At 42.2% G+C, this 18,679-nt stretch overlaps 1 protein-coding gene across 1 annotated transcript in view; it reads right to left on the minus strand.

Annotated features, from left to right (window-relative positions):
- BAZ1A (bromodomain adjacent to zinc finger domain 1A) overlaps window positions 1-18,679 on the minus strand; it is a 126,755-nt gene that overhangs the window by 63,734 nt on the left and 44,342 nt on the right. Inside the window, exons 11-15 of the mRNA XM_073609139.1 lie at window positions 15,908-16,046; window positions 15,513-15,659; window positions 11,904-11,999; window positions 9,326-9,550; window positions 2,384-2,549 (exon numbers count right to left, since the gene is read on the minus strand). Coding sequence (XP_073465240.1) covers window positions 2,384-2,549; window positions 9,326-9,550; window positions 11,904-11,999; window positions 15,513-15,659; window positions 15,908-16,046 — 773 coding nt within the window. The remainder of the gene's footprint in view (window positions 1-2,383; window positions 2,550-9,325; window positions 9,551-11,903; window positions 12,000-15,512; window positions 15,660-15,907; window positions 16,047-18,679) is intronic.

Genomic DNA, 18,679 nt, shown 5'->3' on the forward strand with positions numbered 1-18,679 from the left:
GTATCTCATATCCTTGAGTGGTTCTCTCGCCCTGTGACCAAAGCCACCAAAGCCACCACGTACGTGGAACAAGACCTATCTACACATGATCTACGAGCGCTTCTTTGGGGCTACGATAAGTCATACAAATCACTATCAACACTGTCCCCCCTTACTAGAGACGCCCTGGCGATCTGGTACCATAGGAGAGATAGCCACTCATTATCCTCTGAACCTAGCCCCCTCACCCCTTTGTTTGATAATCCAAATTTCCCAGAAGGCCACTCAACCCACTCTATAGACATCTATAACAGAGACTTCTGGCCCACGGCACATCAATTTGTTGACAACACCCTAGGCACATTCATATCCACCCCAACAGACGTTACTTCCAAGGTGACGTGGCTCACTCGTGGACACCTGAATTCTTATTGCAAGAAACTTCACAACTCTAGACAAATTCACTGACCCCTGACCAAGTTCAAACAACTATGCATACTCTCTGAGACTCCACGACACACCTTATCACTGATATATAAATCAATCTTAGACCACACTCACGAAGCCCTACCTAACTATACTACAAAATGGTCACTGGAGGTTGGGAAAGAGATAACTGAGGCAGAGTGGAGTAAAGCTTTTCTTTTTACGAACAAGACCTCCATTTCAAGCTACACACAGGAAAAAAACTATAAACTCTTATCAAGGTGGTATCGGGTCCCAACAACCCTCAGGGTCATGTTTCCGTCCAATTCAGACACGTGCTGGAGATGCAACTCAATGAAAGGTACATATATCCATATCTGGTGGGAATGCGATGTGCTTCTCCCATTTTGGACACAAATCTTCCAGATCTATACAGACATTTATGATAAGCCACTGATGCCATCACCCTCCATTGCCCTCCTATCCATCTTACCAGGGACCATCAAGTCGCAAAAAAAATAGCCTACTGAAATTTTTTGTTAGTGCAGGAAGGCAACTCATACCCAGGCATTGGAAAATCACTACACCCCCCTCTCTAATAGAATGGGTAAGTGAGGTAAACAATATTATGCTCATGGAAGAAATGCAGGCCAAAGCCCTGGACAAACAAGCTAAGTTTTCTTTTGTCTGGAGTATCTGGAGGAATTACTCTACTTCAGACAAACTCAAACAGAGACTCTTGGGGAAGAATTCCACTTAAGAGCTAAAAATATCCCACCCACCGGACCATAGCCTTGAGCTATGGTCATATCTATAGACTGAGGTTCGCTGTCTCCCTACCCCCTCCCCCTCCCTCCTATTCTTCTACAATCTACCCTACACTTATTCTCCCCTCTTCTACTCTGTTATTTTCATCTTCTTCTTCTTCTATGTCTCCTATGTCTTCCCTTAGATGCAATACACCTCACAAGATTTCTCCTTAATAGAGTTCAGGAATCTTGTCACTGAAAATACTCCTGACAATTTATGTTTTAGTTTAACTTTCCAGATTCTCTGAGCCTCTGGGTGCAGCAGGTTCCCAATGGGGCACCCAAGACCAGGGTAAATAATGTTTACATGTCAACAGACACACGTTTACGGGTTTAACGTAAAGCTTTATTTAAAGTGACCTTTGCACTTGTACACGATTGCACTATTTCAGCATTTGTATAAACTATCTGTATACCAGGAGGCCTGTTGTCAGGCAACTGGCACTGTCTATACTTTTTCCTTCTGTTTTTATATGTTTAAATATTTGTTGAAAACAATAAAATCTTATTGAACCATAAAAAGATCCGCAAAATAATTAAACAATATTTATGTCTTGTTGCCAAGGAAAAGAAAAAAAAAATAAATTGAATCCATCTCAGAAGAACCTGCGTTTGAGTTCTAGAGCCGCTCTAAGCAGGAGTGAACTGTGTTGTCACTGGTGCTCAGAAGTGGGGATGTAACAAATCACCTTTTCAGAAGTGTCAGATAAAGGAACCGCCACGCACCCAGCCCGATCTGTGTCACTGTACATATGTAGCAGCCTCTGCCAACGCTGCTCCACAGACCACACCACTGACTCATTTTAACCCATGACCGGGGCTTAGTCATAAAGTCTCAAAACGACCCTAAATGAGGACAGACGCCTAGTGCCATGCCAGCCTAGTACAATGGCTAAGATTTCTCTAAAACAAGAAAACCTTAAAGTCCCAAAGCCTGCTGGCAAAGCGTACACCCTCAGACTCTGCTGTGAGACCCAATGAAATACAGTATACATCTGATGTTTATAAAACTATCAGAATTTACTGCATGTTCCGAGAAGAATTGCTTCCAACTATGTTATTTTACATGTATTCAGTCCTGATTAACTCACAAATCTACTGATTTATCCATGAACATTAAGATCTTTTTTATACAAATGTGAAGTTTTGTTAGAGAATTATATACAAACCTGGCAGCAGCCTCTTCACGCTCTTTGCGGTTTTGTCCGGCTTTCAGCTCTCTGAACTCTTGCTTTGCTTGTCTCAGCTCTTCCACAGAATCTTCAATGTAGTCTCTCGTGGACACTAGTGTGAGCAGCTTGCCGCATAGGGCATGAAGAATCTTCAGCTTCTCATCTAAAGGCACAGTGAAAGATAAGGCACCAAGGTTAAATTACCTGTACACCCCCATTATTCTCATGCTGAGATGAGAAGAATAAATCCCAGCATGCAAATTACAGAACAGCTTTCATTTCTCTTTTTGAGACTCTCAGTTGCAAGAGTAATGAGTCCCAAACAAGCAATTTTGAAGCTGGATATTTTTTTTTTTTTTTGGGGGGGGGGGATAAAAGGGACCTGAAATTGGTTTGTTGTATCCTATTCACTACAATAAAGAGCAGGCACCACATGTTTTGGCCATTACCTATTTTACTGCACACAGTTCACAATCCTGAGTGCATCCTAAATACCACCAAGTCCTTACTTGTCCCAACTTATCACCTAGGAGCCCTGCCACACCTCTCACACACCCAAAAGGGGTCGTTATTGGCTACCATGGCACGCTCACTGGGAAATGTAAGGCTGAGTCGAGAAGAGCTGAAAATTTAAGTTAGACTTACTGGTAACTTGTTTTCCAAGAGTCTTTCAGGAAAGCACCTGAGAAAGTGGCTCCTCCCACTTCGCAACAGGAAACACCACTTTCACCAAAGTTTAAAAGGAGGCTTCTCCCCACAGCTCATCAGTTGTAGCAGAGTACCTCCGGCCCAAGCTGGAACACATAAACAAAATATTGTTAGCCATAGCATAAAACAAGGGCGGGTCATTGCTGTCCTGAAAGACTCTTGGAAAACAAGTTACCTGCTAGTCTAACTTGAATTTTCGTTAAACGTCTTTCACGACAGCACCTGAGAGGATAAACGAGACTTACCAACTAGGGAGGGACAACAGCCTGCAATACCTTCCTGCCAAATTCCTCATCACCTGCTGACAGAATATCCAGTCTAATGATGGAAAAATGTTAGATAACTTGACCACGTAGCCGCCTTACAAATTTGATCTGGGGTGGTACCAGCTTTTTCTGCCCATGTAGTGGCCAGAGCTCTAGTAGAGTGTGCTTGAATTCCCAGCGGGGGGAGACAAACCCATCTGGGAGCAAGCTTCCAAAATAGCTGCTTTTAGCCATCTAGCAATTGACACCTTTGATGCTTGGCAGCCCTTCTTGTTGCCAGAAAAAAAAAAAAGAACAAAGAGTCCGAAGACCTAAAGTCCCTTGTTACTTTCCAGGTAATGCAACAGAATTCTTCTCACATCCAAATTGTGAAATAGACTCTCCCTCTTTCCCAGAAGGGTTTGAACAAAAAGTTGGCAGGATAATTTCCTGCGACCGGTTATAAATTGCTGCTACTTTTGGCCAAAAAGCCTGGATCTGTTTTTAGTATGATCCTATTTGGGTAAACTGACAAAAAAGGTTATTTTAGTGATAGAGTGTACAGTTCACGGATTCTTCTTGTGGATGTAAACTAAAAACACTGTCTTGAGAGTTAGATTTCTTAACAGAAAATCCCACCTAGGAAAATGTTTAGTAGGAGCTGATCTAGGTCTAGCAAGTGCCTTAAAAAATCTTGCAACCAAAGATACTGAGGAAATTGGTCTCTCTAGGTATACTCCCAGGGTAGCCACTTGCACCTTACACAAGGTCGGATTTTCCTACGGAAAATGTTCGATGGGACCTTGTTGTCGGAAATTCCGACCGTGTGTAGGCTCCATCACACATTTTCCATAGGAATTTCCGTCACACAAAATTTCAGATCCGTTGCCGGAAATTCCGATCGTGTGTACACAATTCTGACGCACAAAGTTCCACGCATCCTCGGAATCAAGCAGAAGAGCCGCACTGGCTATTCAACGTCATTTTTCTCGGCTCGTCGTACGTGTTGTACGTCACCGCGTTCTTGACGTTTGGAATTTCCAACCAACTTTGTGTGACCGTGTGCATGCAAGACAAGTTTTAGCCAACATCCGTCAGAAAAAAATCCATGGATTTTGTTGTCGGAATGTCTGATCAATGTCTGATCGTGTGTCGTGCATAAGAGTGCTAATTGCAAGACCTTTGTCTGCGCCACTTTGTAGGAATTCCAAAATGGACATAATGTCTTCAAAGGTTCGGTTTGTCGAACGACACCAAGTATTGTATACCCTCCAAACCTTAGCGTAAATAGCTCTAGTCACTTTCTTCCTACTAAAGAGTAAAGTGGTTACTAGAGGTTCCGACAATCCCTTGTTGCTTAATAGCTGCTCCTCAGATACCAGGCGATGAGGCTTAACCTGGCTACATCCGGGAAATACACTGAGCCTTGAACCAGTAAATCCTGTTTGAGAGGAAGCTGCCAGAACAGTTTGACTGCCATTTGTAGAATGGTGGAGAAGCAAGCTCTTTTCGGACAGAATTATCGACACTGTTTCGTTTTGGGGGGAAAAGGGGGGGAAAAGGGGGGGAAAGGGGGGGATCCCCCCCCAATTTCTTTCACAGCGACAGGGATGGAGGTATTTGACCTTACCAGGCCATTTCCTCATTTAAAGTCCCAAATTTTAATTCCTCTTCTTTTTTGTAATACTCTTTCATTTTGTATTTTCCTTAATACCAATGGAATTAGCTGGAAAGGGGGGAAAGGCATAGCCCAGCTGAAAGTTCAAGGGATGTGCTAAGGCATCTATCCCTAGAGACCCGCTATCTCTGTGAAGAGAAAAGAACTGAGGGAGCTGTGCATTTTATTTCAATGCAAACAGGTCCACTTGTGGATGCCCCCACAACTTGGTGATCGATTAAAAAACTTCTGGATTCAAGCTCCACTCTGCTTCCTGAATTTGCTGTCTGCTCAAAAAGTCTGCTACTTAGTTTAGTGTGCCTTTGAGGTTAATAAATGGTTCTCTGCCCACTCCAGGATTTCTACTGACAGCAACTGAAGACACTTGCTTCTTGTGTCCTTCTGTTAGTTCAGGTATGCTACGGTAGTGGCGTTGTCTGATAAAATCTGCACATGGGACCCGTGGAGGTTTGGAGAGAAGGCAGCCAATGCTAAGGTGACTGCCTTTAATTCCCTCCAGTTTTAGGACTTTCCTGCCTCGGTTTGAGAACAAACGCCTTGTGCTACATGCTGATCCCCAACTGCTGGCATCTGTCGTCACTCTTCTTTCGGTCGGAAAAGAACATAGTAAGCCTTTTGACAAAATTGACTGACTTTTCCACCACCAAAGGGTCCTCTTGACCCTGGTGGGGGGGCTTTACTTTTGTGTCTAAGGTTTCTGGACTGTGGTCCCAAACTCTTAAGAGAAAACTCTTGAGGCCTGAAATGGAGCCTCGCCCATTGAATGACCAGCATTGTTGAGGTTAAGGTTCCCAGGGCTGACATAACCTTTCCGATAGATACCTCCTGATTTGTCTGTAGCATAGCTGCTACATTTCTGACCTTGTTTTTCTTCTCTTCTGGAATAAAGATTCTTTGCTCTACTAAATTTATTTGGTAACCTAGAAATTGAACCTGCTGAGCCGGATTGAAGTTTGATTTTTGAAGGTTCACAACCCAACCCAAAGCTTTCAAATGACTGCGGGCCTTGCCCAGGTCTTCCTGCAATTTCTCCCTGAAAGGGGCAAAGAAGAGGGGGTCAGGGATTACCACAATTTCCTGAAGACGGAGATGGGCGAGGGCTTCCGCCATTATTTTTGTAAACAATCGTGGGGCGGATGAAAGACCAAAAAGGGAGGGCCTTGAATTGTAGATGCAGCACCTCCTTTCCCCATATTTACTGCCAGCCTGAGGAACTTTTGGGACTGAGAGGCTATAGGAACATGCAGATATGCATCTCCTAAATCGATTGATGCTATGAAGCATTCCTTGGTTAACAGATTTATGACCCGTGAAGATCGAGTCCATGTGAAATCTTCTGTATAGGACTGACTTGTTTAATGGTTTCAAGTTGAGAATGAGACGGAAGCTTCCAGATGGTTTCTTTACCAGAAAAATAAGGTAATAGAAACCCTGATGACGTTCCTCTGGAGATCAATGAATCACAACCCCCGTTGCATCAGATCCTTTAACAGGTTTTTCATAGCTAGGGCTTTTGTTATGTCCCTTGATAGGTTTATTGCAAAGTATCCGAAAGGAGGATCTGATAACTATTTTGTATCCTTGGGACAGCATGCCTAGAATATATTGGTTTTCTGTAACACTTGCCCAGTGAGGCAGGAATTCTCGAAGCATTCCTCCCACTGGCAATGAAGCGCCATTGCGTTTTATTGGCTGGCGCAGGAGAATGGGAAAGGACATTCCCTCTAACTTTGCTCTTCTGCGCTGACCAATTTATTTTCTCCTGTGGCTTACTGCCTTGTTCCTGAGCCCTTTTAGGTTGAAAAAGACGTTTATCTGGTTGCTTTTCCTTCTTAATGGGAAAAGATCTTTTTGTCAGCTGTCCTATCTAGAACCGAATCTAGATCAGGACCGAATAAAAGATCTCCCATAAACGGAATATCACACAGTTTACTCTTGGATGTCACATCCCCTGGCCAGGTCTTCAACCACATGGCTCTCCTGGCTGTGTTAGTTAAGGCTGCAGATCTTCCTGTCATCCTTATCAGTTCTGCAGATGCATCTGCAATGTAAGCTACAGCCACTGACAGGGATGAGAAAGAATCAAGGATTTCTTGCTTGGGTGAAAACGGTATAATGTGGGCTTTTAGCTGGTTTACCCAGTACTCCATTTTTCAAGATACGTAAGTAATAGCCATAGCTGGTTTAAGATTGCTCATGAAGGATTGCCAAGCCCTTCTAAGTTGTTGATCTATCCTTTTGTCATCTTTTTAGTATTCCCATGTCCTCAAATGCCGGGTCAGTTGATCTGGATACTTGGGAAAAGGCTGCATCCAGTTTAATTACCTTATCCCAAAGTGCCGCTGGGTCATCATCAAAAAGGAAAAACGCCTTTTATGTGCTTTAGGGAAAAAAGGCTCTCTGGTTCTGCCCATTCTTTTTTAATGGCCTCAGAGATTACTGAATGTACTGGAAAAGTGGGACTTTTTGGCTCACAAATCTTTTTTCTCTTCGCCTAAACCCAATGTGCCATAAACTGCCTTTAACAGACCATCTACTTGTTCTAAAGACAGTTTGTATTTTGAGGGTGCATCTTCTGCCCCTTCCTCCTCCGAATCCTCTTTGGAGTGAGGGGGGGAATGTTCCCTTTGAGTAGGAGGACCAACCTCAGCCTCCACCGTCGGAATTAGCTGTGAGCCCTGAGAGGATCCTGAGGTAGATGGCTGACTCAGGGATGGATTCGTAAGAAGAGCGAAAAGATTAAAATGGTAGCATCCAGCGCTTTCTTAAGAATAAATTGCTGCATGCAGAAGAAGCTTCTTCCTTAACCAGGGAGTCAATGCACGTTTGACACAAAGTCTTCTTCCATCCTTCAGGTAAGTTTTACATGAAGGACACTATTTTTTTTAACTGCCTGGTCAGAGCTCTTAGCTTGCCAAAAACGACCAAAAAAAAATACAAAAAACATCCCAGTGGGGAGAAGCCTCCTTATAAACTTTGGCGGAAGTGGTGTTTCCTGTTGCAAAGTGGGAAGAGCCACTCTCTCAGGTGCTGTCCTGAAAGACGTTTAGGAAATTGAGGTTTCACTTTAGAGTGCTCCCAGGATCAAGTGTTTAAAGTAAAACTCTAGCTTTTTGTCCTCAAAACAAAAGATGCATTGTGCATGTAAATGAGTCACAACCCCGCTGTCACTTTGTGTATAACTTACTTCTATTAGCTGTATACAGCAGGATTCTGTGTCTGATGTCACGTCCTCCTCCTGGCTGAATTTCTAAGTTCTCTAACTTCCTATTTGCTTCCTTTTCCAGCCCTGATACTACATGACCCATTATCCTTTGAGCCTCTGTAGTTTCAGGGCGGGCTATGGGAGTCACTTGTACCAGTTCTGGGAGTTGATGTGGGTGGGTCCTAGGGTTACTGTCACCTTCATGTGGGTGGTGAAAGGTTTCATACCTCCTCCTGTGTCGTTTGTTTCTTGCAGCATGCCAAAGAATAATGGCTTACTGCAAGACTACAGAAGAAGGGCTATAGGAGGTTATTATGAAGGTGTTTCCTTTATATGTAAATTAATCACTTCACAGAGAGCAGGGCTCTGGGAGGGCAGGATCTGAGGGGTGGGTCTCTCCCTGTTCACACTGGTCAGCATATTTTACTGGGCAGGATTGAATACTAATTGTGATCCGTTCAATCCTGCCTAGCAGCAGCACAGCTATACTATACGAAGGGGTTTCCTTATTGAATAATGCTGTGATCCGTGAGGCGAGACTTGGGAGGTTTGGACTCTTCCTGCAAGTGTGACTGGGCGGGATTAAATGCTCATTGAGATGTATTCAATCCCACCCACCATCAGAGCTGTGAAGGAAGTTACATCATTTGCAGAGTCTGAAAGACTACAAAGGGAAGTGTACATATTCCAGCTGCTGCAGGAAGTGGCTGTGGAAGGGACAAAGTCTATCAGCAGGATATACAGAGTGTCACATGGTACAAAGCCCCAACTAAACCCAGAATATCAGAGGATCTGCAGACAACAGAGCAACATGGTACAGAGGTAGGATATTTGCTGGGATGGATCATTCCATTCTGTTCTAGTGAAAGTTTCTTTCAGAAACAATTTGGCTAATAAGGGAGGTATCCGCTTGCACATTTTTTATGTCTGGTTATTTGGTTAGAAAGTTAATGAACTTGACAAGTTTCCTTTAAAGGAATTTCATAAGTTTAAACAAGCGATTTCTTCATCTCTGTATGTGGTTAACGATATATATGTTATAGTAAAACATTTGCTGGGTAGGATTTTTACATTCATATGGTGTCCGAATTAGCTTTTCTTACCAGGGGACAAGGAATATACAGAAGTAGTAGTCAATTTCTTCAGGATTGCAGGGTGATTGAGACGAAGCTCCATACAAGCATCATCCGTGGCTACAAAGCCTCCCTGTTTTTGATATCGATATTTGGCACTGGCTGAGTTTGAGTCAGCTCCCGAAGACAAAATATGAAGACGAAGAATCTCTGAAAGAGTGCAGCTATCCAGATTTAGCTCCTTCAGACTGCAGCCTGCAAGAAAACAGACAACAGATAATCAACTACATACCCAAGCCCTGCCTTTCAACATGTTAAGCGTTGTACTCTGCTGCTCTTCATCTTTGCTGAAAGAAGACCTTTGCTTATAGAGCCTAAGGGCTCATTCACACTAGAATGTTGTGCCGGAAACGCTTGTTCCGTGCACATTTTTTGTACCAAGTTCAAAACGCACTACAGTTGCATTCTGCAGCAGATGTCAATATTAAGTTACCAACACCCAAACGCAGTGTTCCTGTCCACACCGGATAACATGGTACAGAAGTACTGTGTGATCTGGTTGCAGAGATTCCAAAAGTAGTGCACACACTACTTTTGGTGCAGTGCGGTTCAAAATGAATGGGCTGCAAATGCGAACAAACGAGAGAGAGATGGCGAACGAACAAACAAGAGAGAGATAATAAACGAGAGAGCGAGCGAGAGAACGAGGGAGAGAGCAAGCGAAAAAAGAGCGAGAATGAGAGAAAGCGTGAGAACAAGAGTGAGAGAAAGCGCGAGAATGAAGAGAACCATTAATCTGTCACAGAGTAATCAACAAACGCAGTTGCTCACTGCCCAGATGTACAATGCATCCGGAAAGTATTCAGTGCATCACTTTTTTCACATTTTATGTTACAGCCTTATTCCAAAATTGATTAAATTCATTATTTTCCTCAAAATTCTACAAACAATACCCCATAATGATAATATGAAAGAAGTTGGTTTGAAATTTTCTGCAACTTAAAAAAAAAAAAAAAAAAAAAAAAAAATCACATGTGCATAAGTATTCACAGTCTGCTCAATACAGCCTCAAGTCTTTGCGAGTATGTTGCTACAAGCTTGGCACACCTATTTTTGGCCAGCATCTCCCATTCTTCTTTGCAGGACCTCTCAAACGCCATCAGGTTGGATGGGAGCATCGGTGCACGGACATTTTCAGATCTCTTCAGAGATTTTCCAGTCTGGGCCACTCAAGGACATTCAGAGTTGTCAAGTAGCCACTCCTTTGTTATCTTGGCTGTGCGCTTAGGGTCATTGTCCTGTTGGAAGATAAACCTTCGCCCCAGTCTGAGGTCCAGAGTGCTCTGGAGCAGGTTTTCATCAAGGATGTCTCTGTACATTGCTGCATTCATCTTTCCATTGATCCCAACTAGTATCCCAGTTCCTGCCGCTGAACATCCCCGCAGCATGACGCTGCCACCACCATGCTTCACTGAAGGGACGGTATCGGCCAGGTGATGAGCGGTGCCTGGTTTCCTCCAGACATGACGCTTGCCATTCAGGTCAGAGTTCAATCTTTGTTTCATCCGACCAGAGAATTTTGTTTATCATGGTCAGAGTCCTTCAGGTGCCCTTTGGCAAACTCCAGGCAGGCTGTCATTTTAGTGGCTTCTGTCTGGCCACTCTACCATACAGGCCTGATTGGTGGAGTGCTGCAGAGATGGTTGTTCATCTGGAAGGTTCTCCTCTCTCCACAGAGAAACGCTGGAGCTCGGTCAGTGACCATCGGGGTGCTTGTCCACCTCCCCGACTAAGGCCCTTGTCCCCAGATCACTCAGTTTGGCCAGGCGGCCCGCTCTAGGAAGAGTCCCGGTGGTTACAAACTTCTTCTATTTACGGATGATGGAGGCCACTGTGCTCATTGGGGCCTTCAATGCTACAAAAACTTTTCTGTACCCTTCCCCAGATCTGTGCCTTGATACAATCCTGTCTTGGAGGTCTACAGACAATTCCTTGGAATTCATGGCTTGGTTTGTGCTCTGATATGCACTGTTAACTGTGACCTATATATAGACAGGTGTGTGCCTTTCCAAATCGTGTCCAATCAACTGAATTTACCACAGGTGGACTCCAATCAAGTTGTAGAAACAGCTCAAGGGTGATAGGTGTAAACAGGATGCACCTGAGCTCAACTTTGAGTGTCATGGCAAAGGCTGTGAATACTTATGTACATGTAATTTTTTCGTTTATCTTTTAAAAAATTTGCAAAGATTTCAAACAAACTTCTTTTACGCTGTCATGGGGTATTGCTTGTAGATTTTTGGGGGAAATAATTAAATGAATCCATTTTGGAATAAGGCTGTAACATAACAATGTGGAAAAAGTGAAAAGCTGCGAATACTTTCCGGATGCACTGTACTTCTCAACTTTAAAAACTCTGAATTCAATTGAATAGACAAACAAGGCTTCACAGAACTTTCTTCTGAGTTTCAATGCCATGCAAACTCAGGTAACATGTGCAATCAAAGTTCATCATGCTCACTAATTACACGCCACTTCCAAACACCAGCAGGGTTTTCAAAATGTAATAATCTCACTCATACACCCATAAATACAAATAAAATCATACCATGATTTAACTGTGGCCAAGCTGCTGCCAAAGAGGCTACAGCAAAGAGGGCATAATTTGCCGAGTCTGTACCTTCACCTAAAGCTTCTTTCAATCCTGTAAAACAAAATTATAAGCATTGTAAAACTAATCAATTCATTTCACTGTTATCCAAACATGTTAAACCACTTGCCGTAATAATTTACAACAGATGCTGATCTGTGGGTCCCGGGGGGGTTTGATGTCCTCCAGCACCCGCCAATCATTAAAAAAACACGGAGAACAGATATGCCTAATTAAACCATGCTCATCTCAGCTCTGACGGGGGGGGGGGGGAACGACGATCCTGTGTCTAGCAGAGACTAGAATCAATATCTTCCCCTAGTGAAAGCACCACACTGTGTACACAAAACACTGGCTAGGCACACAGTTAACCCTTTGATCGCCCTAGATGTTTAACTCCTTCCCAGCCAGTGTCTTTAGTACAGTGACGGTGTATATTTTTTAGCACTGATCACTGTATTAGTGTCACTGGTTCCCGCAGTGTCAAAAGTATTAATGTTCCGAGTCTGCCGCAATATCACAGTCCCGCACCGATCACTGCCATAACCAGTATAAAAAAAAAAAAAAAAATGAAATAAATAAAACTTCCATAAATATAGCCTATAGTTTGTAGACGCTATAACGTTAGCGTAAACCAATCAATATACACTTATTGGGTTTTTTTTTTTTTTTTTCAAAAAACGTAGCAGAATACATATTGGCCTAAATTTATTAAGAAATTAGATTTTTTTAAATTTGGATGTGTTTTATAGCAGTAAAAAATATTGTTTTTTTAATCAAATTTTTTATCAAAAGTTTATAGCTCAAAAAAAAAAAAGTGGTGATCAAATACCACCAAAAGAAAGCTCTATTTGTGGGTAAAAAAATGTCAAATTTTATTTTGGTACAGTGTTGCACAGCCACACAAATGTCAGTTAAAGTGATTGTAAAGCTTTGTTTTTTATTTTAAATATCAAACAAGTTATACTTACCTCCTCTGTGCAAGGGTTCTGCACAGTGGCCCTGATCCTCCTTTTCTGGGGTCCCCCCGCGGCGCTCCTGGCTCCTCCTCTTTGAGTGCCCCCACAGAGAGATGCTTTCCATGGGGGCACTCGTGCGGGCGCGCTCCCAAATCATGCTGCTGTGTCCATTGACACAGACTGCAGGACTCGGACTCGCCCCCAGTGTTACTGGATTTGATTGACCGCAGTGGGAGCCATTGGCTCCTGTTGCTATCAATCTATCCAATGAGAATCTATCGAGACAGCGTCTGGAGCTGCTGTGCTCGTCCCTCTCGCTGGAACGATCGGGCTCAGGTAAGCAAAGGTGGGGGTGGGGGTGGGGGGGTGTTCTGCTGCAGCACAAAAGGTTTTTCACCTTAATGCATAGAAAACTGCTGGAAAACTCCTTCCCTTATCCCGCATACTTTCCACCTGCCATAACCCTTCTGGCTTGAACATGCTCAATTGACACACTTTCTGAACAAATTACCGAGCATTGACGAATTGAATAGACCACAGACAGCCTTTGTCATTGTTATCCCAGTCTGGCAGACCGCAGCACTCGCTATCCCAAATCTATCAGATTTTGGTTCATGTCTCATACCCAGATCCACCACCATTCATTTCAGATTGGGAACAGGAAATGAACATATCCCATGATGTTATGGAATGGAGCAAAACACTGACACTGTCCTTTAAACTGTCTATTTCATCCAATGCCCACCAAAGAAATCAGCAAATTGTGTCTAGGTGGTATTGATGCCCTACTATTTTACATAAGATTGTTACTAAAGTACCAGACACGTGCTGGAGATGCCCCTGGCACCATGACGCACATATGGGGTACATGCCTGCGAATTACCCCAATCTGGGATAAAATTCTCCATCTCTATGACAAATTAGTTGGGGACAAATTTCCAAACGAACCTCGCATAACTATATTATCTATGTTGCCAGGCTCCCATAAGCAAATAAAGAAGAGCTTAGTTTGTCATTTTCTGAACGCTGTTAGTTCTGTTATCGCTAGATCCTGGCACCAATCTGCGGTCCCTTCTTTGGCGGACTGGGCTAGTGAAGTGGACAGATGATACTATGGGATGCTGATAAGAGTGAATCCCACACCATTATGTGGACCGTATGGTTGCACTTCCGGTTTTCCTCTGATTTTGATGTTCTTGTAGCAGATAGGTTCAATAATGCCTCTCCGGGGCCCTCCCATTTATAGATTGCTACCTCCTCCCCTTCCCTCCCTCATTTTAGCTTTATCCTTCCTTTACTCTCCCTTATCCCTCTTCCAACCCCCCCCCCCTTTTCGGTTTGTTTCTTGCTCTCCCCTCTAACCTTCTTTCACTTCTATGAACATGAGGTTATGGTTATTCTAACTGTAGCACCATTACATTTTCATGCCGTATTTGTGGAGCATTTTTGTTGTTACAACTCGGCTCCTGATGGTCTACTGGTTGATTTAATTTCTCTGCAGTTACTATGCTCCTTTTACCATGCCTTAGTGTCCTATGTCTTATCATATACATGTGATAATTTACCTAATATGATTTTAATGTATACTTGTGCATCTACTGAAATTGAGCTGACGCACTCATGTTTATATTCTATATTGTCTGATACTGTTTAAAACCTAATAAAAACACATTCAACATAATGTGTGTCTGCTGGTGTGAACAAGGCCCTTAGGGCTGGTGTGCGGTGTGATTCAGTAAGATCACTGCAGGTGCACCGATTGTGGAACATCACACTGTTCAAATATTTATTTCAAAAGCCAACTTTATTGAAATGTCACGGATATTCTATGTATACTTTTTTTCTCCCTCTTTTCTTACTTTTATGTGCGTTTTGTAAAAGTTGAAACTTTTCAATAAAAAGCATAAAAAAAAAAAAGCTGAAGTGTCACACAGAGACATTTCATTAAGCTGTGTCATGCAAAGCAGTGGTCTGCCTTACACTGTGCCACACTGAAAAAAAAAGTATGGTCTGCTGGTCATGTGAACTGAGCACAAAGGACACAGGTATTTTGCCTTTTCTTGCGGTGAGACTAGCTGGAATAGCCCCCCTGCTAACTCATCTTGCCTGCTATCCTTCACCAAATCTTGTTGTATGGGAGAGCATGTAACATCCTCTCCTGTGATAGTGTTCAGGCCTGGCAACCAATCACTAGGGTTAACACCACATAATCATGAAGATGACACTACCCATGGTTGCCAACACTACTGATTTCAGCGCTAGCTGCTCAGACAGCCAAAGGAGTGCAGGCAAGGCGATTTAAAGGGGCCCATGTAGAGACACTGTCACTTTTCCCTGTATAAGCAACAGGTACAGTACATCTGATTTGGTACATCTACTTATTTTTGCTAGCGAGAAGCCAGGCACTAAATCATTTCAATTAGCTTCTGATGCACCACAGGTAAAGAGAAAAACAAATAAAAAAAAAAAAATACTTTCCAACCAGTCTCATCTCTTTAAATAAAAATTAAGTTTCTCCATGGCATTAATTCATCATACGCAGTTTGAAAGCTACACAATCAATTGTATAGCCCTAAAATAACTTTTTATTTTAAAAAGGAAAACCAACTTTTGGCTTCAGCCTCTGTTATCTGATCTTTTGCCGCTTCTTCCTCTTCTTCACACATGGCCTGGAAAATCGCACTTAAGAAAAAGAAAAGCAGTTCACACAGTGGGCCTTCCGGGTCACTGCCAACCAAAGCATCTTCAAGCATGTCTGAAAAAAATTAAAAATTTGTAATTATTTAATATTTAATATATATATATATATATATATATATATATATATATATATATATATATATATATATATATATATATATATATATATATATATATATATATATATATATATACACACACGGGTATGACATCAAACACTGCTGGAAAATGAAGCCCACACATTTATACAGTGTGAGCATTTTATAGCAGCAATAAAAATAAATCAAAAAGACACACACATACCAAAGGACATTCCCTCTGGAAACTCATCCTTAAGGTCAAACAGGTCCCCAAATGCATGAAGGAACTCTGAAACCATAAGAGCATCCCCAAAGCACTCAGGGGGAAGTCTGGTTTTTACAGGCGTGGCTGCAGGAAGCTCCTAAAACAGACATGATTATTATTGTTTAGTAAAAGCTCCAAAATAACCAATACCTACTAAACTGAAAATTTTACACAATTTACACAATTACCATATAAAACAAACAAACAAACAAACAAAAAAAAACACAAAATCACTCTAGGCCATCTTTAACTTCTTCACGACCGTGCTATAGCCGAATAACGGCTACAGCGCAGAGGCACATTGCAGGGAGGGCAGCTAATGGTGTCCTCACGTGATTACACTTCTTGCGTATCCACAGGTATCTATGATCGCTGTGTCCTTGGGACACAGCTGATCACAGATCATGGTAAAGAGCCAATCACAGCGGCTCTTTACCACGTGATCAGCTGTGTCCAATCACAGCTGATCGCTGTGTAAACAGGATTTGCCGGTTATATTGGCAGTCTACACGGATAATCCGTGCAGCCCCAACAGTGCCACCTAAAAGTGCAGCTGCATCAGCGCACATCAGTGAAGGAGAAAACATTTATTTACAAAGTTTTATAACAGAAACTAAGAAAAAACTATTTATTTTCAAAATTGTTGTTCTTTTTTATTTGTTTAGCAGAAAATAAAAAACCCAGTGGTGATCAAATACCACCAAAAGAAAGTTCGATCTCAAAAAAAAGGTACACATTTCGTTTGGGTAAGTGTTGCATGACCGTGCAAGTCATTCAAAGTGTGACAGCACTGAAATGTGAAAATTGGCCTGGGTAGGAAGGGGGTAAAAGTGTCCAGTAGGCAAGTGGATAAAGCTGAACTGCAGGCAGATATAAAGACAAATACATGTAGCCCTGTATTAGTTAATACATTCAAAAAATGTATTAATTTTTTAAAAGGCAAGCCATATAAGTACCGGAATTTGACTTGGTACCAGACTCTTGCAGTCCCTGTCTAGCAGAGCTCAAACTAAGAGATGAAGAACCAGCACAAGGAAATAGTTGTGCTGCAGTGCAAGGAGAATGCTGATGGAAGGAGAGGGCAGAGTTAAAGATTAGCTCATCTGTCTGCTATTTCACTCAGCCCTTACCCTTCACTTTCCAGTCACAGGGTGGGGGTGACCTATATGTATTACTATACTACAGCTGAGAAAAAAACCCTGCCTCCCTTCCCACCAGTCAGGGATATCTGGCACAGCTGTATAAATTGCAGGACTGGATAAACAGAAATACATATAATTGGACAGGTAAAAACGTCCTTATATGTATTTTTATCAGTCTAATTAGGGATTTCCTGGAGTACAGCTTTAAATTTACTTTTTAAACCGAAGTTTTAACTGTTTTTTACTATCCATATACAATTTATATTTTAGAAATACACATTTAAGAGGACAAAAGGAGTCTCAGCACAATAGGTGACTTTTTTTACCATGTATTTAAAATCTAATTTCTACTATAAACATTTAATACTGGATACACCTTTGACATGGGACTCCCACAGAAATTATGAAATCTCAAAAGATAGTACGGCAGAAGCAAGGCTGGACTATCTCGAACTGAACCTTGAAAAGCCCATCTGAACAGAACAAGCAGGTAGGGTGAGAAAAAGACAAGTGAAATTTAGCCAGCCTACACATTTACTTTTTTTTTAACCAGTGGGTTAAACTAAAAAAAAAAAAAATTATCTGATTCCCACCATCCACACATTCGATGTGGATGGGAGACGCCTTCCCACTTTAGTATTGATTTGTGACAGCTGGAAGCCTTCCCCGCTGTCAGAAAACAAAGATTGGCATTGCTGGCTTTAGCGAATGTCACTGAACATTTGAGGAAAAAAAACCTGACAGGCTGGTTTCACACAAGTCAAATTGATAGCTTGACTTGTGTACAACCAGCCTGCCAATACAAGGATGGAAATTGGGCCAGTCCCTACTGAACTGAATTTCTGATGTATAGTCAGCTTTACAAATACATATTAAATGTATAACAAAAGGATTCCCAGATCACAATGGGTTAGCTAAAGAGACAGAAAAGCACAAATAGCACTGTTTCAGACACATCTCCCAATGAAGCTTGCAATGTCTAATAAGAGATGAGTAATTGTATTAACTCCCTAAAGCAATATTATAAACAGATGGTGCAGCGCTAATAGGAGACAGATTAGTATATAATCAATATATACAGAGCACAGTAATAATCAAATATCTCAAAGTTCATAAAAACGTAGAAAAGTCCATAGATAATCCAATACTCGTGTATGATCAAACAGCATGCTGAAAAGGGTGACAAATCGATGAGCCCACCACCAATATTCAGAATGGCCTCTCACCTGATGAAATGGACCCTTTAATTACAGAGGGTCATTAAAGGCATTCCCTTAGGGTCAGTTGGATATCAACGATTCAGCATACACAGACTTCCGTCAGAACACTGGGTCAGGATACTCAGACAATGCAGTGCATATGAAATAAAAAATGGCAAAAAATAGTGCTCTCTGTATCGATAACCATTTAATGTGAAAAGAGGTTAAAATACAACACTTACAGACAGAGCACTCAACCAGTGCTAGTATACAAGCTCGAACGGTAAATGCGAAGCAGTGAGGATGCGCGATGGCCGCGGGTGACGTCACGACGTATCCTCATTCTGGACGCGTCGCAGTGGGCGGGGACTTCTGAATTCTGCTGAAGA

The sequence above is a fragment of the Aquarana catesbeiana genome, linkage group LG13 (assembly GCF_042186555.1).
Source record: "Aquarana catesbeiana isolate 2022-GZ linkage group LG13, ASM4218655v1, whole genome shotgun sequence".
NCBI lineage: Eukaryota > Metazoa > Chordata > Amphibia > Anura > Ranidae > Aquarana > Aquarana catesbeiana.